Source organism: Filicampus tigris, chromosome 2 (assembly GCF_054856515.1).
Source record: "Filicampus tigris isolate MCC_2025a chromosome 2, RoL_Ftig_1.0, whole genome shotgun sequence".
Classification (NCBI taxonomy): Eukaryota; Metazoa; Chordata; class Actinopteri; order Syngnathiformes; family Syngnathidae; genus Filicampus; species Filicampus tigris.
In genome coordinates, this window is record NC_141218.1 from 2,846,739 (window position 1) to 2,869,116 (window position 22,378).

The window sequence follows — 22,378 nt, forward strand, 5'->3', positions numbered from 1 at the left end:
ACGCTCGCTCACGTTCAAGTGTTACAACAATTTATTGTGAAGTGAAAAGCAACAACGATCCCCCTTAGTGTGAATGCATAGATGTCCCTTTAATTCTCAAGAGAGGTGCGCCAGCGTCCGTTCGGGCGTGCGTTCGGGCGTGCGTTCAGGCGTGGTGCTGCGCAATGAGGTTGCGCAACTGCTTGATGACGGCGTCGATGAGCTTCTGCCTGTCGCGCTCCGTCTTTCGGAACTGCGCGAAGACCACGTTCTTCCTGCTGCTCTCCCGCATCCTGACGCATGAGACACACAAAGCATAGTGTTGTACACTTAGAAGTCAAAAAAACAAATGCACCGGTTTTGGAAAATGCCACTTGGAAAGTTAGGGGGGGGGACACGGGACAGGAAAAAGTCTGAATACACTGTTGAAATCATACTTTGCTAAGCACCTGTAACTAAAAAGCAATGCGCCGAGAGTCTCTGTCACCAAAATACACAGGTGCAGTCAGTGGATGCGGCGAGCGATCATTGCCAACGGCCTCTCTAAATATCAACCCACGCTTTGAGGCAATCAGCTTCTTCCTTAACAATTGCACAGTTTTTTGTGCGCCCCCCCGCCCCAATATATTTATGTGGCACCCCGAAACCTGATCCATGGTTGTAGTTTTCCGGTTGTAGCAGGTCAGTAGATGTGCAGCAAAGAGATGCTTTTCTTCCTACTGGTCCACTTGAGTCGCTTGGTGTGCGGCAGGCTTATCGTCATGCATCTTTTGGGATTGTGGCAGAAACCCGCAGCACCCGAAAACAAAAAACACTCAAGCACGGCTACAACATGCTACGCTGACCGACTCTTACTGCAGTCAGGTTGGGCGCGTGTGAGCGTTTGGGTGTGAGTCGTGGCCGACAGCAGCTCCTTACGAGTGCGTTTGTCCCGTTCAATAAACACCTGAAAGTGTATGGGTGGCTCTGGCTCTCCTTGCCCACATGCCAGGGCATTCAAGTACCTTAATTGCTCTACTTTTTTGTTGTTGTTGTTTTTGTTTCACTTCACTCAAACGGCAGCAGGTCAGAACAAACAGGTTATGTTCACTCTGCTAGTAGTCTGCGCGTACATGCCGAAAACAATACTCACGGCTTGGACAACCTGCCGGCACGCGACAAACACAGGAGAGACAAAAGACGAGCTGAGCGCGGGTGAGGACGAGGACGAGGCCGAGGCCGCGCAGGCTCACTCACTTCTCCAGCAGGGCCAGCGCGGCGTGCGGGTTGACGCGCAGGTACTTGCAGCCGGCTTTGCCGTAGTCGGCCAGGTAGCTGGACCAGTCCCACTGCGTGAACAGCTCCAGCAGCTGCAGCAGCAACAACAACAAGAGAAATGACCCACATTGCAAAGCATTGCATAACCTGCCGCCGCCCCCGAATGCCCCCCACCCCCACCCCCACCCGTGCGCGCGCGCGCACCATCCCCGCCTCGAAGAACACGCGAGCCGGGAGCCCCGGTGAACTCTGGGTAACACCAAACACACAAGAGAGAAACCATATGTGAGCGAGGGATGAGAGAGGACGAGGGGGATGCAGCGGGATGGCGAGCGAAACCACATGTTGGGGGGGAGGGAGGGGGCGAGGGAGGGAGTGGAAATACGCAAGCCACTTGGACGACAGCCGCCGGTGCCGCCGGAGCGGGCGAAGCGAGCGGCGTCACGCCGGCGCGACCGCTCGCAAACTAAAAGTGCCGCTTGGAAGACGGCGGCGAGGAGGCAGGAGAGGTACGAGCAAGTCTTTCTCCAAAGAGGGAGCTTTGTGTTGCCTTTGGCGACGCCTTGACATTGATGCCGTCTTACACTCGTTTGTCAGGTTTCAACAGCTACGATCGCAAATAAGACAAAAGTACAATCTAAATAGGCAATCACTATCGGCTTTATGTTTTTTATTATCGGGTAACCATGGAGACTGTCGGTACCAGCCACCGATACTGAAGGCAAAGAAAATCCGACATTGAGTAAGTCCTCCTCGGCGTTAGTTGGCGCTGCACTGCGGCAGAAAGAAGTGACATTTTATTCATCAAAAGTGCTAGAGATATCTGTACTTGGTATCGGTATGAAAAAAACCAAAAGTGTATCCAACAACATGAATAAAAAAATTCATTGCATTCGAAAAAAATTATAAATAAAATGAGCAGTAGTTACTCAATCATGACAATAATCTATTTGTATTCAGAATACATAGGAGTTAAAAATAGAATGTTTACATTCATTTTACCAAACAGTTGCTTAATTAGCATTCACTTCCAACCTTCGAGAGCCACAGATTATTGCGTAGACCATCTTTCACCAGAATAAAAAAAAAAAAAAAAAAATGTCAAGCGTGAAACTATGAACCAATAAAAGTAGGACTGAGAAAGGGCAAAAATTCTACTGTTCAATTCCGGAATGACGAAATTGAACGTCAGCAGCTTTTTTACATGACGTTCGCCATTCACTCCACGGACTGCGTCATCTTTTTGCACACATTTTTCAACTAACCACTACTGCTGCATGAATACCATGTACTATCGACAGTTGGATTCCAGTTCCGCTGGAAGCTAACGGTTTTGAATAGTAAGAGTTAAAATAAAAAAGAAAAAAAGTACAATGACAAATTACTATGACACACCCATTGGAATGTAATTGCGGCAAAGTCGTGGTCACCAACGTCCCAAAGAAGGTCGACCGTGGCGCAAACAGGAAGCGCGCGCACGCAGGCGCTATCGGGCCGGCCGATAGCGCGCAACAATGAGCCCGCGGCGACGCGCGGGCGCACGCCGGCCACCTATCGGTCGGAAGCGGCCGTCCCGTCCCCTCGGCGCTGTTGTCATGACCACTGGCTGACCCGTCGTCACGGCGATAAGGCCCGGTCACAGACGGGGCAGGAAGTTGAGGCGGGGGTCGAGAAGAACGCGCGGCGACCTCTCCCACACCGACGCAAGCTTGAAGTCATAAATCGCGCAGATAAGAGCGCTTTTACTTTCCGCCGTCATCTCGGGCGCCGCGTGAGGCCGAGCTGCCGTATGCGCGCGCACACATGTGCCATCAGATAAGCGAGTTGCGGGGGTCTGAAGTCAAGTTTCCACCCTCCCTGGCACCAGCGAGCCCGCTGACCTTGCACTGCACTGCAGCCGCTGCGCGTGCGTGTGTGTGCGCGGCTCACGTAATCACCCTTTAACCCCACAGAAAAGTAGCGCTTATTCTCACAGACGCTCTGATCGACGTACGGTAGGTAGGCTAACTACATATTTGGATTCGGCTGACATTTCAGGATAAAAGGCGCCATCACCTTTCCAGGTGAACTTCATTTGACCTTTCAACTTTCGAATTGCGCACTTGCAAATCAAGGCAGGATTTTTGATTGATTTGGTTGATGCACTCGTTCACGCACTGGGAAGCAAAAAGGAAGTACGGGAAGTGTCTGGCGGGCGGACGAGGGTGGGGGGTTTTGGGGGGGGGGGGGGTCCATCAAGGCTTTTCTGTGTGCATCAAAATTATTTGTAAAAGCAGTCACGTTTGCGTGTGTGTGCGAGCGATCGGCGGGCGAGCATTTACACGTCCATCTGCTGCTCATCCTCCCTTTCGGCCTCTTTCACCCCACTATTGACGGCCCCCCCCCCCCCAACCGCCCCCGACAATCCGCCCCCCCCCCCCCCCGCCCCATGTGAGCGCTCACACGCTTGAAGGGAAGTGTCGGCCTCCCGAGGAGAGCGAGGGGGAGCGAGGTGGACAGACCACCCTGTACGTATCACTTTCACCTGACTGGACGCTTTCACTCGCCATCAACACGCCGCCGCATTCACAAGCCGGCCGACGCCAAGCCGTCATGTCCAGCCAACAAACGCGGGCGCTTTTGCGGCCCATTTCGACATCTTGTCGCCCGAGTCGGAATTTCCGCCATCGCAACGATGCGGGCGTTCATTCGTTGGACGGAAAAAAAAAAAAAAGAAATTCAGACACTGTGATGCCCTCGCGTGTGGGCAAGGAAAGTAACATCGGCGATGCAATTTCAGCCGTTTGTTGAAAGAAACACAAAAACTCGCAAGGACGCTCACGCGCAGCCGGCCACGCCTCCTCAAGGCACACACGGTCACGTTGGCTTCTGTTTTTGTACAAAATGCTGCTTTTGGTGTTTGGGGCGTCTGGAATAGGTTCATGACATTTAATTGATGTTGAATTAGGTTGAAAACCGATTTGATACTCAAGCGCATCACTCGTGTACATTTTCCGTCTCTGAATTTGAGCGATGCCGCTGCCGTTTTTTTTTTTTTTTTTTTTAGCCGCTCAAATCAAATCAGTCACGTCGATCGGCTTTTGAACATTCCTCAGACGTGACTGACAGAGAAAAATGTCCGCGGGGGGTAAGCGGCAAACGGGCCCGTCATTGTGATTTATCGATCGGGCCGGGCGGGCGCGTCGGAGGGCCGCGTGAGAAGGCGGCGGTGGTGCGGGCCAAAGAATGCGCGTGAAAGGGGGGGACGCGCCGGCACATGACACATGACACATGTGAGCTACGAAAAGCTCCTTTTGACGTGATGAGAACGGCGTCGGAAACAATGAGAGAAAGCGCAGGAAGGAGAAGGCCGGCGGGCAGGAAAAGGAGGGACCAGATGAGGAAGAGGAGGATGAAGCCCAGGCACTGCATCATCCCGACAGGCGCAGAAAGAGAAGTGAGGCGGGGAGAAAGCGGGATGGTGACAGGCGGCATAAAGGGCCATCCGTCTCTGTCCGTCAGCTCATTCATCCTCGCAGCTCCATCCTGCCGGCCCATCCGTCATCGGCTGTCACGCGCGCACAACACAAGCCCACCGCCGGGCCGGGCCGGGCCGGGCCGTGCGTGCGTGCGTGCGCCACTCTTCCCGACAAGCTTCCCAAGCTCGCGTCTCGGGATTTCCACTTCTCTTTCATTGCTTCATTGTTACTCATTTTGCTGTTGGTATTTTATTTTAATTCAATAATTCATCACTAGAATGAGGCTTTATTGATTCCCCCCCCCCCCAGTGTAAAACGAGGACACTGCAACAAAAGTGCAAAATGAAGTCAAGGAAAATGTCTGGACTTTTGTGTCCCCTTGCGGATTGCGGGACGGGGGCACTTTTAAAGGACGGTTGTCGGAGACGATGGGCGGAAGGATGAAAGGGGGAGGAAAAAAAAAAAAAGACAGCAAGGAACGAAGAAGACGACGACGACGGCGACGTAGACAAAGACCTACTTGTCTCAAGTCACTGAAGGCCAGAAGCAACGTGTCACCCTGGAAGCCTGCGACCGGGCCGGCTCTGGCAAAACCTGTGGGAAAAACACAAACGGTCCACCCCCGGAGCGGAGCGAGGGAAGAGAGGAGGAGGAGGAGGACCGCAGAAAAAAGGCCAAGAATAAAAGACCTGCTTCCATTCGCTATGCATCAGGACAGATTGGCAGACAAATGACGGGAGGGGGGGGAGCGGCGGCGGGGGGGAGGGGGGTTGGCTGTTCGAGTCATGTCAGCGAGGGGAGTGTGCGTGCGCGCGTGTGTAGCGTTTCATTGTTGTGGCGATGCTGGTGCGTGCGGAGTGCAAGCGGGGGTCTCGGCGTCACTTGGCAAACAAGCCCACTGGGAAGAGGAGAGGTGAGCCGCGAGCGGTCCTAAACTTTTGCTCCCAAGGGCGCATACAAAAAAGAACAATTTGGGGGAAAAACAACAACAAAAAAATCCCAGGGGCCACTGTGCCATTGTTCACCTTTAATTGAAAACACTCAAAGCGATCCATTCGAGGGAGGTCAAGAAATGCAAGACAGTCCACCGCCGTCGGGCGCAAACCTCGTACGGACAAATATTTGGGGACGAAATGCTACGGTGGATCAGTCCCTCACGTCGCCCGTTATTCGCATGCGTTGTTGTTCGCAAAAACGGCGGAGTAGATCAACTCTCCTGAACGCGCAGCCGTTCCAGGGGCAGCCGTGCCACATTGCGTCGCCTCGAGATTGACGGCCGTGATGTTTTTTTAGACCCGTGTTTTTCAAAACTTTTGGAATCAAGGCACATTTATTTCATTGAATAAATCCTACGGCTGGAATTGTGATTGGAAAAAAAAAGCTAATTTTAGCAAGTGTTATATTGTTTGAATAAGCGTTTTTTAACATGGAGGAATGACGTAACCTCTTGAATAGGAATGAAATAACCGCAAAGAAAAACATATTTTATAATGTTTCATATTGATACTTAGGCAGTGCGAAACATGCGTCACTCATTCGCTTGTCTCGAAACAAAGACAATTGGCTACCTGCTGGTATGGAAGAGTACTACAATGTAGTAAAGACAGGATTACGCTGCCGGGCGCTAGACCGCACAGGCACACAAATGAGATCATTTCCCACGGCACACCTGACAATATCTCACGGCACACAGTTTGAAAAACACCGTTTTAGACAATAACAGGGCACAAGGAACTCGGCAGCCGCAAAAGCGCATGCAGATTTACGTTGGGCCTGCTTCGTCGGCTCACGTGCCCATTTATGGCGTCACTCGTGGCTCCAGGACCTTTGAGAAAGAATTTAGGGAGATGACAGCGGTTTGCTTTTGTGACGGATCTGGAAAAGCTCGATATGAAAGCAATTTTGTCGAACGTCACAGACAAATAACGTGCCGTGTCAATTGTACGTTTTCGAATACGCCGCAAAAAAACGTGTGGCCCCCGGGCCGTAGTTTGGACACCTGTGGTTTAGCTGGATGCGGCTCTCACGTCCCACAAAATGGCGGCCCCTGCGCACCGCGGCGCCGATTACACGCCTGCCATCTGCAGCGACCCCGTGACACACAAAAGGCGACCTCGCCGCTCCACGCCGACACCAGCGACTCCACTTTGGTTTCCTTTTGCCTGCTTTGTTCCTTGATTTGGTTTTGGCGTTTTGTTTTTTTTCTTTCTTTGGGTCCGTCTGATGTCTGTCACTTCCTTCCTGCGTGCAGCATGACGGCGGCCATCTTTCTCAAAGTACGTTTGAAGCCCAAAGTTCACCTCTAATCCCTCCTTTTCAAAGTGCAAGTTGCTTACCGTTCCCTGGCTCCCCTCATCCGTGCATGTTTCTCTCTTTTGTCTGCTGTACTTGTCTTTTTTTCCTTCTCACACCTCATTCATTTAATCCGATTTTCCCTCAGCTCCTTTCATCCCATTGTGCCTTTTGTCTCCTTTTAATCCAATTTAAATTGTGCCTTTGGGAGAAAAAGTTCCGATTTTGACCCAGCGGGCGGCGCAAGTGTTGTTTCACAGCGCCCCCTTTGGGTCAAAATACAAACTACACCTGCAGCCCTGGGTCGAAAGTCGCGCCCCGGCACTTTTGAACTCCCGTTTACCGTCGTAAGGGAAAATCCAAACTTTGTAAATTGTAAACGCATTTGAAGAAAGTTGGTCAGCCTAAAACCTATAAAAAGATGTTGTCGTATGTGTGTGTGCCTTTAAGAGGCGGGGCCAGGTGAGCCAATCCGTATGCGTGAGGTGTGGATGACAGCCGCTCTGTGGCTCTCCTTTCCCAGTGTGCAAGGGCATAAAAAGTCAAGTCAGAAGTGCGATGCAGCGACGTGAGGTCAAGCGCCCCTCACTCACCTTCACACTGGTGGAGGTCGGCGTTGAGCTGGTGCAACGCCCCCATGGAGATCTGCTTGACTTCGGGGTCCAGCAGCAGCTGCAGCAGCGACGTGGAGATGTGCTTGCACGCCGACATGCACGCCGTCTGCGCCACTTTGCCCTGACCAAGCGCACCGGGTGTGGGGGGGGGGGGGGAGACGCTGTTCAAAAGGCGCTCGAAACCCGAGCCCCAGTTCACGACGGCTTCACCCCGCATGGAAATCCAATTACACACGTGGCAGGAACACACACCGGATGTGGGCGGGCGGGCGACCTCGGGGTCAGTCCTAATCGGGTGAGATTGAGCGTGAAACGAGCTAATTGTATTGGCACGGTTGGACCGGTGGCGGGCCGCGCTTTTGCTTGCTGGCCGCCATCATCGCGACGTCGTCGGGACAAAGAGCAGCGCTCAAGACGCGACATCCGGAGCAAATCAACGTTTTGCGTGATGAGGCCCCGACATGGCGAGCTGTCCAGGTGACCTCAAAGTGGTCAAGGGCAAGACCGCGGGGCCCCTCCCCCAAACATTCATCTGGGTGAAGTGTTCACGCTTGGATGTGGGCGCCTGCTGACGAGGATCCTGACGGATCCCTGTTAGCGTCTAAACCCCCCCCCCCCCCCCCGGACTCCCCTCGCTACACACGCACACGCACACAAACGTGCATGCCTGCTCCTTAACACGCCTCAAAAGTCAGGCCAGAACGTGGGGGGATAAGTCAGGGCGTTAGCAAGGTGCCACACAAATACTCACCGGCAAGACGGCATGTTCTACGGGCGCTCCCTAAACGGCGAGAGACATAAACCACAAATGCACGACTCACAAGGAAGTTGGGGCTCTTTGCTTGGTTTTCAGATGTCCGAGCGCTACAAATTTTCAGCAAAGCTCCAATGAAGTTTGCCCGCCAAGGTTCATTCGGAAATTCCAACGTCCCTCACTTTTTTGCGAGTGGAACCTGGGGTCACGAATGACCTGCTTCACAAACATTGCCCGACAAATATGACTCGGCCAACTACGCTTGCGTCGCTTCCCCGCCAACTGCTCCTTTGTTCTTACTGCCCAGTTGTCTTTGTTTTCTGCTCTCAGTTTGGCCTCCAATGAAGTGGAAAGTGCTCGTGATAATGCAGCCCGGGAGCCGAATCGTCTCCCCCAAAAAAACGTGGCGAAACCCCGGCGTGTCGTCCGTGTTTCTGATAGCGCCACGTTGTTTGCTTTTTGCGAAACGGACCATCGGCATCATTCTTGAGAACAGAAAAACGCAGGTGATGTGACGCTTTGAACCACCTAACTGTAGAAGAGGTCCAAAATGTATCGTCGGTGCGGATAAATGAAAACGAGCTTGCTGGTTGGTGTGTTAGTGAGGCCACGTGAAAAAGCTCAAAAATGACTTGATAGCAAAAACGTCAATTTGAACTCTACCCGTAAAAACAAGGTCAACTCAACTTGGTTGTGGGGCTGGAACGAATGACTTCGATCTGTATTTATTGTAAAGTGGGGCGGGGGGGGGGGGTTGCTTGTGTTTGCCGACAGTCTCAAAACGGAAGGAAGTTTGTGAAGCAATTTTCCTGGACGTAACGATGTCCTGGTGGTCACGCTGGCAGGATCTGACTTTTGGGCCCCGCGCGTAAGCAACTCCACTTCTCTCGTTTCAGAGGGTCAGGCCACTCAGATTTACTGATCCGCAGCATCCGATCTGCTTAGGTGGCCCCGCTCGGTGTGTGTGTGTGTGTGTGTGTGACAGGGTCACGTCCGGGGCTCGTGGGGGTGTAAAGTAAAGCTCCTTACAAGTGCTGAAAAACACTTAGCTCCACTGCTCAGTGTGTCTGTGTGTGCGTGTGTTTGTATTCTAACTTCCTAGCTTGACGGGGCGGCGACATGTGGAGTGTGTCAGCGTGCTGCGGCAGTGCCGCTCCGCGTCCGCGGAGTCGCTAACCTGGGCTGCGGCGCAATCGGCATCTGAGCGCTTACGTGAACCGAGCCGGGCGCTTAGCTAATGAGCTTATTGCAAAAGCAACTAAAGCGCGACGTAATCGGCATCTGAGAGCTCGACGTGTGTTGCCAACGGGCGTGCACCCCAAATATATGAAGAAGGCCGTTTTGAGGCGGTTGGGGCACGGGCGCAGGTCCGCCATATTGAATGTGTCAGATCGGCCCCGTTCTTTGTATTTTCACTCGGAAATTGAAATTTCAAAATGAGAAGGTGACTCATTTTAGGACTTCATAGTGCAGTATTAGCTACACGGACACCAAATTGTTTTCGATGTTAGGACGTCCAACTAGGAATGGGCCATGGAACGGGCGGGCCGGCGTTCTGCTTGTACTCACAGGCAGGTTGGTGAAGACGCTGAAGGTGCTCTTCAGGAAGGCCATCAGGTCCAGCAGGTAGTCGCTGGGCGGCGGCGCGGCGGTGCCGGGCACGCCCGCCATCCAGTCGTAGTCGGCCAGCTGCAGGAACTGGTCGATTTTGGCGTTGAGGCCGGTGTAGATCTCCGCCTCGGCCGCGTGACGAGCGTCCTGCCGGAGCGGGCGCGCTGTGAGCGGACCGTCCGTCAAAGGCGTTTGCGCAGACGCTCACCTTAAAGGTGGACGTGCCGTACAGCTTGGTGGCGTTGGCCGTGTCTGCCGGGACGTTGGTGATGTTGGAGATGAACTCCTCCAAGAAGTGGCAGCTCTGCTCCAGGTGGGTGGTGTTGATGATCACCTGCACCAGCTGGGCAGGGGCGGGCCGTCGTCACACGGAAACGGCGAGAAAGCGTCAAAGCGCGCTTACCTCGGCCAGCCCGACGTTCTTCTTCTTAATGGCGTAGTGCAGGCAGTTGCTCAGGGTTCGGGTTAGCAGCAAGTTGGTGGATTTGCGGATCATGTCGTCCACCTCCGTCGAGCTAACAAAGCACACAAAGTCCATTTGTTGCACAGCCCATGCACAAAAAAGATTCAGCTTTGAGCTCGAAAAATTCCCCCGAAATCTTTGGAGTGTTTTTCAGCATTTGAAACGCTTCTTATTAGAGGAATTGATTTCTAACTTGCTGGGATATCGATTCTCCCACGACGGTCGCTGATCGACGCGACAAGAAGCTCACGTTTCCTGTTGCGCGTTGCAGCGCCACCGAGCGAGTCTCCCACACGCTCTTGATTTGGTTTGCTTTGAAATGCGCCGCATGTCAAAGGGAAAAAAGGAAAGAAATCGTTTTGGAAGTCTGCTCAAGGTGGTTTCGGTGGCGGCCAGAGCGTCTGGCGGGGCCAAAGCTCGCATCTCGGGACAAAGACGGCAATCGGAGCCCGAGTGGAATGAAGACGCAAACAACTTTGGGTTTTCTTCGGCGCAAACATGTGCGATTGGGAGTTCAATTCCAGGGGCCTGCGGCGAGTACGCACATTCCGGCCAATTCACTCGATTGTCTGTGCCTGGAACTGAAAACGCGCACACACAAACTTCTGCTCACTCTGCACTTCTCCAGGAATTTTTTCCCCCTGCTTTGAATCGTTGGAATGTATTTAGGATTCTTTTACTTTTTTGGAAACCCTGCGCGTTCTAACTGTAGCTCAGCCCAGGCGGCATGGTGCGCGCGCGCGCGCGAGCGAGAGAGAGCGGGTGTCAAAAAGTCAACGTCCGCGAGTGAACTCTGCAAGCGCACAAATATAGACGCGGCGCAGAATCGAATGATCGAATTTCATTGCGCTTGCGCTGCCTTCAGCCACAACAGATGTGTGAGCGGAATTAGGGGGCGGGGGGGTATTGTTGGGGGGGGGGGGGGGGGTCAGCGCCACGGCGTCCTGAGGCCAGAGGGCACGTAAGCAGCTACTTAAACGCTACATATGCTTCCCTAGTTGCCAGGACTTGTCTGGGCTGGAGTACAGGGCAAACCGTGCGACAACACCACAGTAGCCGCATCCCAGCCGGACAAAAGACGAAGAAGAAGAAGAAGCGAGCTGGAAGACGGACGCACGCGTGGCCCGCGCTGGCCTTTGCTTCCGCGGGCGGCCGCATGTTCTTACTCAGCGCCGCCACCTTCCGGTCGCGCCAACTTTCACGGAAGCAGCAACAAACCGCCGACCTGCTCTGGCAACACTTGAACATGCCTCACTTGACAAAGTGTCAATTCAAGCCTGTTGGCAACTTTGTGTGCATGGTGGACAAAAAGTCGTGCTCATGACTTTCTTTCTTGCGTGATTGTGCTCCTCATGAAATGCCTTATGGTTCACTTTGATTTGAACTACATGTGTGTGTGTGCGCGCGTGGCCCTGTCCCAGTTTTGTGGAATCCTCCCGCCGCACAGTGCAAGATGCTTCCCTGATTGCTCGTCTCCTCAGTGGAAAAGTAGCCGCTTTGTTTGAGTTCCTTCGTACATCAAGCGGAACCAGCGCAGCCGTGTGTGCGTGCGCGTCAAGATCAAATTCGGACGGCCGGCGCGTCGCCACCTGCTGGTCAATCTCGGGCCGCTACTACGACTTGACCGCGATCGCGCCCGGCGAGGAAGTGATGTCGTCATGGCCAGTGGTCAGATTGGGGGAGCGAGATTTGTAAAGGGGAGGCCTGCGGAGAGAAGAGAGGCAGCGTGTACCTGAGGTGCAGGTCTTCAGAGTACTTGAGACAAGCGTAGATGAACTCTTTGAGCTGGCAGTAGACTTTTGGCACAAACTGGGAGAAGGGAAGCTTCTTGGGGAAAGGAAGCTGCACACGGCACAACACATTTCAATTCATGTCGATTGCAGGCGCGCTCGGACCGGGCCCCGGCGTGCCTCGAGCGCCCTCTACCTTCTCCAGCTCGGGGTCTTGCAGGGGAAACTGCGAAGTGTAGTGTCTGTACTCGTGCTCCGTGCACACCGGGATGGGACCGAAGTTGTCCTGGTCCAACACCTGCCTGCGGAGGAGACGCGGGTCAGCAAAGGGATTTTTCTGCCCAGGCCGCCGCGAGGAGTCAGCTACAATCATCCCACAGGGGCGGGAGGGGATGAGAGGGGGGGGTCATTCTAATGCTTGAGGTTTTCCTCCCCCCTCCCCCAGTCCCCCATTCTTTCATCACCCCCTTTCTTGTTTGGCTCTCGAGACTTCGGACGTTCCAACGTTCCATGGAGAGGCCATGAACCGGAGAGTGCTCCCTCTCCAACAATGCAACACATTCCTGCGGCTTTCCCGTGTGTGCGTGCGTGCGTGCGCACGTGGGGGAGAGAAAGCGAGGGCTTTTGAGCGTGTTTGTTTGCGCGCCGGCTCTCAAAGTCCCACTGGTGTCACTGCCGACGGAGGAACAATGGCGCGCGGTGCCCTCGCGCACATCTTGCGAGGGGCACTACCCATCCTGAGCGCCGGACAATGTTCCGGACGTGCCTTGAAAACACTTCCTGCCTCGGCATGCTCGTTAAACTTCAGAAACGGCCGCCTTTCCCACAAAATTGCCGTGCGAGCGCGCGCCCCCTTGACCGGGCAGCCCCCCCACGAGGGGCCGGCGTACCTGAAAGTGGCGTTCCATCTCTTGAGGAGGATCTCGCCGTACTGCTCCCGCATCTCCAGAAGCATGTCGAAGAGCTGAGACACCGGGAAGCCGTAGCCCTGCGCCAGAGGAAGCCGCGGCCGGCGGGCGGTCAGTGGCCGCCCGCGCCAAAGGCGGCCGCTAGTTACAGGCGGCGCGGCGACCGGACGAATTGTCGGCGTCGCGTTCGGCCCGACCACTTGCGCCGTACCTGAAGTGTGTCGGCAAAGAGGACGATGAGGTTCTTCAGATCCAGCACCAGGTCGGGGTCGTCGCAGTAGGACTGAGGAAAGATGCCCGGGTGAGCGCGCGCGTTTGCTGCCGGCGTCCGTCACGCGCGTCCCTACCGAGTGCGTCCTGAGGGCGGCCACGATTTTGGACAGCGCCAGCTCCCACAGCTCCTCCACGTAGGCTCTGTTGACCAAACCTTGCGTGGTGTGAAGCACGTGGTCCTCCACCACAAAGAACCTGAGAAGAGCGCACGCAACCGCACCTCAGCTCGCCGTACTTTTTCTCAAGCCGGACGAGACGAGAGCGACGTACCCGACGATCTGATTGAAGTAGCGTCTGTAGCCCTCCAACGTTTCATGCTGGGAAAAAAGTCACAGGGAGGAGAAAGCAGCAAGCATATTTTGCCGTTTGAGATCGGCAACGACGGTCGGGCCAAGTGTCGTACAAGCGCCGGTGTTGTGTGTTACGGGAGTGCGGTTAGCCGTGTGCGGGCAAAAGCCGAGTGATGCCGTACCATGTTAGAGTGCGGCTGCAACACGAGGCGAGCCTGTTTCCTGCGTTGCTTGCGGTAGTAGTTCTCAAACACGTCACGCAAACCCTGCAACACACAGACGGGTACACGTGGGAGCGTGCTCTGCTGTTAAAGCCTTCACGTCCGCTTCAGTAGTCACGCACACACAAAACGCGAGGGATGCTCAATTAGGGAAAAAAAAACAGTCACCGGCATTATTTGGGCGATCATTCACATCACGATTCTTCAAACGATCATTTATTTTTGGGGACAAAACAGGAAAATGTGTACATGTAAAAAAAAAAAAAAAAAAAAAACATTTCTTTGAAACACTATAATTACTGTATGTAAGTTCTTTTGGACCAAACAAATTGTTATAAAATTAGTTATTGTGTCAAATAAAAAAAAGGTGCAAATGTATAAATTCAAGCATGATTTCCTTGTGTAAACAAACAGTGCATATGAATAACTTTAAAGTTGTTTTTTTTTATGATTATGCCAATTTTGTAATCATGGAGTGTAATAATCATAAGGGTAATTGCCTTCCGATGAATTATTGCACAGCCGTGCAAAAACATGAGCACGAACGACGGACCGAATAATGGGAAAGTTGAGATAACGCTCGGCCGGAGTTAAGAGTCGGAACTCAAACTTGGCGTCCGACTTCAAACTAAGAGCACGCTGCTCTCTGAACGTTGCCGCTCGTATCTCTTCCTTCCATGACGCGGCGCCTTATCGCGGCCGCCAAACAGCCCCCGCGCTGCTCTTTTGCTGGCGCGCAGATAACACCGGCGAGCAGATAACCGGCTTAAGTGGCAGCGATGAGGGAAAGTAGCGGGCCGTGGCAGGAGAAGGTGCCGAAAGCTTTAACCTTCTTCACCTCCCTGGTCTGAAGGGGGCCGGCGGGTCGGAAAAACAACTAAGTGATGTCAGGCTACTGTCAGCTACTCGCGCCTCGCTAACGTGCGCACTCTTGCCGGCACTGAACCTTTTGCTGACCTCTTTCCTCGCCGTCATGTCACCCAGTTAGCCTCGCTCTAACCTCGCTCTTCCCTCGGCTCCCTCCCGCCATCGCTCACTTTCTCCTTCCTGTCAAAGTTCATGCACTTCCTGTCCCCCTGCCAGAGCGCGCGCGCGCACACACACACACACACACACACACACACACACACACACATACGGTGAACAGAAACAGTCGACCCAGTGGATGCGTTGGCCCGGTCACAACCCCAAAGAGCCTGCAGGCGCGCGCACACACACACACACACACACACACACAACATGCGCAGCTAACTCAGTCACGGCCCAGGCAACACCTCCACCCGTGTCGCCTTCACTCCAACTGACATCACACACACTGCGGCCACCTGGTTGGCGCTCGGCCAGGCGCTTCTTCTCCGCTTCATCTGAACTTTCCCCATCAGGCCGCAACATGTGACGAGCCGCCGCCGCCTCGCTAGCTGTAAAGAAGCAGCCACCCGAGTGCGGGCGCACGGCGCGCAATCGTTTCGCGACGCTTGCTAACCAACTGGCTCCGGCCGCTTCGAGGGGGAGGGACGAGCTCACCAGCACGCTGTAGATATGAAGGCAGCGGTACACCGGCGAGAAGTCCACCAAATCCTGAGCGGCGCTCACCTGCACACAAGCAAACAGGAAGCAAACAGGAGCTGAGGTCATTCGCTTGAACAAGCGAGGAGGCCAGACGGCATTTCAGAGACGAGGAAGAATGCGAGCCAGGGGAGGAAAAGCAGGTAAAAAAAAAAAGTCAAATAAAAATGTGTAAAAAAACGGGCCTTGAGGAGGAAAGGAGGAGTACAAAAGGAGCAGAGGAAGAAGAGACTCAAGGGGACAGCCGTGAATGACGGGAAGGGGAAGACGTGCCAGGGGCAGGGACGGCGTAAGGTTGGCATTGGCGCCGACGCGGCCGTAACCCCCGGCGACCGCGGGGTCAAGCCTTTGTGGGAGCCGAGGCTGCCAGCCACTTTACAGGACGTAAAGAAGCCAAAAGGGACGAGAGGGACCTGCGAAGAGAATGGCAGCGGCAGGGTGACAAGTTCAGCCGCATTGTGCTTGGCCTTCCTTGAACACCAGCACGTCGGCGGCGGCATAAAAGAGCTCCGATCCCGCCAGGGCCGACTCCACCACTTCATTGTCCGCAAACTTTGGCAATAGCCGCACAAGTTCCGAGTAAACATCCTCGTTAATTCCCACATTCCCATTAATGCGCCGCTATTTGTTGCTGCTGTTCACCTCGACGCGCGTTTTCACATTTCAACAACCGAGTCCAATTGTGTGTTTGTGTGTGTGTGTGGGGGGGTCTCACTTGCTCAGCCTCCTCTTCATCCCCCGAATCCAGTTTGCCAGAGTCCACTTGGGGCCCGCCGGCCTGCCCGTCCCTCCGCGTGACCCCGCCGGCCGCCGTCTCGGCGCTGGGGCCTCGGCCAACGGGGGGGCGGGGCTGCGTGCCGACGGAGCTGTCCAGAGAGCGCTGCAGCTGGGCCTGAAACCGACCAACAAAATCAGCTTGTTTGCCCGGCACGCAAATGCCACGCGCCGCTCCGTGTCAGCGACCGGACAAATTCAGGAGGTCACAAAGAGGAAAACTGGAGACAGGACGACCCCGAGCGGCGCGCGGCCAACTTGTGAGCGGACGCCGCGCGCCGGTGCGGCCGCTCCGCACTGAGCCGGCGGGGATGCTCGGCCACGCGCGCACGCATGTCTGCGTGTGTGTGTTCAGTAACTAAATACAGGTAATCAATCTTGTTCCACTTCACACACCCGACAATCTGGTTCCCATTAGTGTGTGCGCGCGCGCACGTGCGCGCGTGTTTCGGACTACCGAACACTCAGCAGAAGTCGGAGCCGCTCGTCTTCCTCCAAGTAAATATGCGACGGGGCGAGAGAGGCAACGCATGGAAAGATGAGGACATGGAAAGACTGAAATGAAGACGTTCCGCAACGGAGCGGAGTGTGACTGAACAATAACGACAAACATGAGTAACGTTTGAACGGCGCGGAACATTTTCAGAGGCCGGCAGCAGGAGAACGAAAGCTGCCGTCTTGCATTTCTTCCCTTCTGCACCCGAGCACGTCCGCCGGAAAGGTTGCTAAAGCGGGCGTCAGATGTGCGATAGCCCATCCCGATGGACAGCAGGACGCTCTGTCGGGCACAAGCGTCCAGCTGGCGCCTGTGACTGTGCGGAGGCCTCGACTTGGAGGTGACTTGAGAGTTGGCCACCAAAAAGGCCTCTTGGACTGACGCGCGCGCGTGTGACGCGAGGCGCTCTCCGGCACCGCTGACAGTTGGCCCGCTTCTCCTTGGAGGCTTATCTGTCCGTCAACTACTGCTTGCATACCCCCCACTTGCACTTTTCACCCAACAACATTCCCCAAATAAACAAGAGGCCTCACTTTGAGCTTCCTTGGCCTTGGAAAACACAAAAACAATGAGCTCAGCGCTGAAAAGCAGGATTGGTGCGTGTGACCGCGTTGTTCCATCTGAAAAACGCGTGAGGACGCCTGACGACTGGCGTGCGCGCTCCCTAGTCAGGTCCTCGGATGTCTGACGGCCACCGTCCCGCCATACCTGTCTGATGGCCGTCTCTCCGATCTTGTCCGAGTGTTTTCGGATGCTCTCCAGGAAGTCCTTCAGCTGGCTCATGGCCGTGTCGCGGATCTGCGTGCGCAACTTGGGAAGGTTTTCCGCCATGATGGCGCAGAAGCGGTACTGGCCCGCCCTGGGAAGACATGTCTGCTCCAGCTGCTCCGAGGTGCGCAGCGCCGGGTAGTACCTAACGCACATGGAAAAAAGGCCTTTTCTTTTGAAGACATTTACTCTCAGACTTGGGGGGGGGGGGGGGGGTTATTAGCACACTCACTAACAGAACACACGCACACACATTTGTGCATGTGTCAACATTGGCTGACCTTGCGCTGCTCTGTGCTCTCAGAGGGGACAAAAAAAGAAAAAGAAAGAAAAAAAAAAAAAGCACACAAACAAAGCATTCATTTATGAGCAGCGAGACTTCTGTCTTCAGGTCAGGGCCGGGCCACTTGACAGAAATTCTCAGTGCTCTGGCGCCACCTCGTGGCTGGCTGGTAAACTACCTCACAGGCGCGCATTACACTGCGGCACAACGGAGAACTGCCGATATCAACAAGCACGTTTGGATGTTCAACATGTCTTTAATCCGATCAGAGAGCGGATTCAAATTCTGATCGGGTGCACCGTTTTCACGGACACTAAAAATATTGACCCGATTAGGACTTGTGTGTTCATGCATCACACTCACACAAATTATTTTGGACATGCACAGATTGATCAAATATACCGGAAACAGAAGAAGAAGAAGCAGCCGTAATGACTTCCATGTCAACAAAACATCGCTCCGTCCAGTTGTACTTTAAATGTTAGCGTTGTTTTGCCTATTTTCCCCGTTTGCGCTGTTAAGTCGAGTTGACATTGCCACCAGTTAACATGACCAGTTCAGTCTTGCGCCCGCCACGTCTTTCGTCTTTCGCTTCCGAAAATCACAAACGCGTATATCGATGTCACAGACATGCGCGGTCAAGACGCTTTGTTCGGAAATTTCCGAATAAAGTGTTTTCATGCGCGCTGATTGGACTATCAATCGACATAAATCGTTCGGAATAAAATGGTGAACGGAATGGGCTTGATCGGGTCGGAATATTTTCGAATGGCGTTTGAACATGAAGCATTTTTATTCAAAATAAATGCGTCCATGTCAACGTAGCCAGTGTCGTGAATAGCAGAAATGCAAACAATGGATAGCAACGCGCAGAGCTTTTTCATTCAGAGTTCAAATTGTGCATACACTGAGAAAAAATTGGAAATAAGTATCGGCGCCATGCAGGGTCCCAAAGTTGCTCTCATTGCTGTTGTTGAGCTTCAATTGGATGCGACCGACCTCCTTGCTCTTTCTGACTACCTCAAGTGACTTGACGTTTGCACGTCATACAGCTGCTCGGGCGAGCGAGCGAGCGCTTTACATGAGACGCTCCATCGTCATACCTTTTGGCGTCCATTTGCTCCTGAAGGCGTCCGTACATCTCCAAAACTGGCACAGGAAAAACAGGTTGCATTAGATGGCGTGTGTGTGTGTGCCCGCCCCCGCGCGCGCGTCTTACCTGGCAGGCAGTGCGTCAGTTTGTCAACGGTGGTCGCAATGTTCCTCTGTTGCACTCGGCACTGTCTCAGCTCCTCCATGGAGCTCATGAGCTGCACGAGAGCAAGACAAGTTGTGAAGAGGATTGCTGCGGACCTTTGGGATGGCGCTTGTGGGACTTGCCTCTTTGCCGTCGCCCTGAATGGAGCGGTTGGTCTCAGTCACCTGACTCTGCGGGGGGGGGGGTAAAAGGAGGCCACAGGTGAGAGGCAGGCCACATGACGTGAACCCCCCCCTCCCCCACGCGCTACCTTCAGCTTCTGCGCCTCGCCGCGCACTTTCAGCAGCTCGGTGATGGAGTCGACGAAGCCCTGGAAGTGATGGTTGCACATCTTCTCGATCTCGCGGTCGTGGTTCCTGATGCGGGCGTCCAGCTTGGCCATGAACAGGCCGTGTTCCTGGCCATCGTACACCGACCTGGACAACACGGGGCCACGGAGGTCATGTGATTTCCCGTCGGGGAGGCCGACCGGATGGTCGGGAGGTGAAGGAGCAGGAAAAGCCACACGCAGGCTCGCGGTCCCATTTTGGGCAACAAAGGACGCACTTCTTCCTGTGTTCTTTTCCTGTGTACACCTGTGTACGGCGTAAATCCCCCACCCTCCTGTTGACCAGGAAGTGGCCGACTTGTTCAAAAGTACAATGGGGAGAGAGAGCCAAGAGCCGGCTTTACTCCTGCCAGAGCGCAACACGTCTCGTGTGTGTGTGTGTGTGTGTGTGTATCAGCTCACTAAATGTGCGCTGACCGAGTTCGGGAAAGATCCACGACACCAGCCAAGCCGACGAATGAGCAAAGCATTAACGCCATCGCTGTCACTCGATTGGCCGACTCCGAACACATGAGAGGAATGCTGCTGCTTGCCTCATCCTGCTCGCACTGCCACGAACACGTCCTTGTTCAACGGATTGAGGCGTGAAACACTGCCTGAACGCTTCCCACCTCTGTCTTGGTGCACGGCAGCCCCCTAGTGGCCGTGAGCGGCATAAGGGATGACGTCAATGCAGTCTGATTGGACACTTGCATTGGCATCTATTAATTGGCCGATTTTCTATCCTGCTTATTCTGGGTCAGAGGTCAGCTGCGGGGCATAGAATAGACAAAGCATTCAAACACTTTAAAAATCTTCAATTAATCAAACTTGCATGTTAATTGGAATGTTGGCACTGAGATTCGAACCTCAGCACTCACAACTGCGAGGCAGACGCGTTAACCACAACCGCACCACGATGGAAGATGTGCTTTGGTGACCTCTGATGCCACAACTTTGTTCTTGAACTATCCATAAGAATACATCGCGCCATTCTTAGATTTGACACAGTTGGCAGAAAGGCGTTTGCACTTGCCAGCCACTCAAACAAGTGGATCGACGGAACAGTAATAGTCTTTCAACCAGAGTGTTGTGGGTTCGACCCCCCCCGCCCCCGCAGTGTCACATCCGATAGCAGTGACCAGAATTGTAATCAGGTAGCACAGCCGGCTAAAGTTAGCCTGCCATCATCCATCTGTGGACAGAAGAATATTCGCCGAAGCTCACCGCGATTCCTTTAACGTCAGCTAAGGCGTGTTTGCTAGCTGTCCGATAATGGATGTAGGCGTTTCAAAGTTTTGGGAGACCTACCGCAGCGTCGGACCGATGCAGTTGGTGTCCGTGCTCTCGATCTCGCGGAGAATTCGCTCGTGCTCGGCGGCTGTCTCCACGCTCGCCATAGCGCATGTTGCTCCGGACGGTTCCGAGCTGAGTTTGAGCCGAGCCGGGCTGGGCTGAGCTGAGCTGAGCAGAGCTGAGCTGAGCGAAGAGGAGCGGAGCGGACGAGCTGAGTTCAGTGCGTCATGTCGCGCCGCCGGGAGTTGCTTCGATGTGTGCGCTCGGGGCAGCCCGAGTGAGCGGGGCTACGCTTGCTTATAAGCACCGTATACACGCATCGTAGATGCTGGCGTGAAAGCATCATCAAAATCGATTACAATGACCCCCCAAAAATATAAATATATATGTAATTCATTAGTTTACGTTTTTAATCCAAACGCCATTTCCTATAATGTCAATAAACACTAAATATTTTTGCTGTATAGTTTCCTCAAGTTGTAAGTTTCGCCTTGCGAATCAGCCCTCTTGTATTGCTTTCGAAATACCAAGTAAAACAACAGTGTCCATGAATGAAATATAAGGTCTCGTAACATTTTCGGTTACGATCTTAAACTGGGCGCTTTTATTTTGAAGGGAGGACATCCGGCTGTGACGTCAAAGGCTGATCTGCGAGGGAGAGCGGCCGAGAAAGTTGTCAATTTGTCATGGAGGTAAGAAAGACAAAAAGGTGTTGCAGTGCCACAAGAAGCAAAGTGTGATTCGAGCACCAGACCTCCCTGCTAGTTTTTGCTCTTTGTTGGGTTTTTTTTTGACGCCTTGAAAAGCACATTTTTCAGCCAGAGATCAAAGTCCGCGCGTGAGATACTGTCTAGACTTGCCGTTCATGTCACAATATTGACTGATGGAGCTGGGGTGGCTAACAGAAATGTTCAACACAGCTGTGTGAAGGCAGAATTTGTGGTGCCATTCGACTGTAGTTGTTCCTAGTTAAAGAGCTGATGATTGATTGTTTAAGGCTGGTGTTCTTGAATAAACCCCAAAGCAGAATGTATTCATTGCGAGTTCATGCGTTGCTAAGCGCACAAAACGTGGCCCGTTTTTTCTTCTGTGCTGCAGCCCCCAACGAAGCTGATCAACTCTGCCGAGGACTGCGTTGACGAGGCTCTCTGCGGCCTGGTCAGGGCCTCCAGCGGCCTGTCTCTGCTGCGGGGCCACCGGGTCGTGCTGCGCTCAGACCTGAGCCGGACGAGCGGCAAAGTGGCGCTTCTTTCAGGAGGAGGCTCGGGACACGAGCCTGCGCACGGGGGTACGACTGACACACTTGAACAGCACACGCGGCAACGGTTTTGAGTCTCTCTTGAAACCTCGCTTCCAGGTTACGTGGGCGCCGGTATGCTGTCGGCGGCCGTGGCCGGGGCCGTGTTTGCATCTCCGCCTCCCGCCAGCATCTTGGCTGCCATTCTTTGCCTGCACAGTGCAGGTGAGCTGACGTGTTGCGATCACAAGCTCTGACCTGGTTTCGAATGATGCAAAATGATGCCTGTGAGCTTTCAGGAGCGTCTGGGGTTCTTCTCATCGTGAAGAACTACACGGGAGACCGCCTCAACTTTGGGCTGGCCGCAGAGCAGGCGCGCAACCGCGGCGTGGACGTCGACATGGTGGTGGTCGCTGACGACTGCGCTTTCGCCTGCCCCAGTAAGGCCGGCAAGAGGGGCTTGTGTGGCACTATTCTCATTCACAAGGTGCAAAAAAATTCAAAAATAAAACACGGAAAGGTCCAAAAACACAACCGGAGGAT

General features: G+C 53.9%; 2 protein-coding genes across 3 annotated transcripts in view; one reads left to right on the forward strand and one right to left on the reverse strand.

Moving 5' to 3' along the window:
• tkfc (triokinase/FMN cyclase) overlaps window positions 1-22,378 on the forward strand; it is a 73,047-nt gene that overhangs the window by 46,351 nt on the left and 4,318 nt on the right. For both annotated transcript variants that reach the window (XM_086021060.1, XM_086021051.1), the window contains exons 7-10: window positions 21,214-21,290; window positions 21,697-21,886; window positions 21,956-22,060; window positions 22,135-22,322. In XM_086021060.1, the coding sequence (XP_085877186.1) occupies window positions 21,285-21,290; window positions 21,697-21,886; window positions 21,956-22,060; window positions 22,135-22,322 (489 nt within the window). In that variant the 5' untranslated portion in view covers window positions 21,214-21,284. The remainder of the gene's footprint in view (window positions 1-21,213; window positions 21,291-21,696; window positions 21,887-21,955; window positions 22,061-22,134; window positions 22,323-22,378) is intronic.
• On the reverse strand, window positions 14-20,862 carry exoc6b (exocyst complex component 6B). Its single transcript, XM_086020999.1, has 22 exons — window positions 20,614-20,862; window positions 19,246-19,411; window positions 19,118-19,165; window positions 18,957-19,047; window positions 18,841-18,886; window positions 17,395-17,599; window positions 16,132-16,308; window positions 15,375-15,443; window positions 13,812-13,895; window positions 13,610-13,656; window positions 13,414-13,534; window positions 13,278-13,349; window positions 13,049-13,146; window positions 12,355-12,460; window positions 12,161-12,270; window positions 10,369-10,480; window positions 10,174-10,308; window positions 9,924-10,112; window positions 7,580-7,721; window positions 5,215-5,288; window positions 1,216-1,328; window positions 14-272 (listed from the first exon to the last, which is right to left on the reverse strand). Exons 1-22 carry the CDS (start codon window positions 20,700-20,702, stop codon window positions 146-148), a joined length of 2,421 nt encoding a protein of 806 aa, XP_085877125.1. The 5' UTR covers window positions 20,703-20,862; the 3' UTR covers window positions 14-145.

What these genes read in the sequence shown, in the direction of transcription:
- exoc6b (XM_086020999.1), bottom strand. Translation starts at nt 20,702, where the DNA reads ATGGCGAGCGTGGAGACAGCCGCCGAGCACGAGCGAATTCTCCGCGAG. An exon ending in TACTTCAATCAGATCGTCGG is followed by an intron (nt 13,535 to 13,609) that starts GTACGTCGCTCT and finishes CGCTCTTCTCAG; the next exon opens with GTTCTTTGTGGTGGAGGACC. An exon ending in AGATGGAACGCCACTTTCAG is followed by an intron (nt 12,461 to 13,048) that starts GTACGCCGGCCC and finishes TCTCCTCCGCAG; the next exon opens with GCAGGTGTTGGACCAGGACA.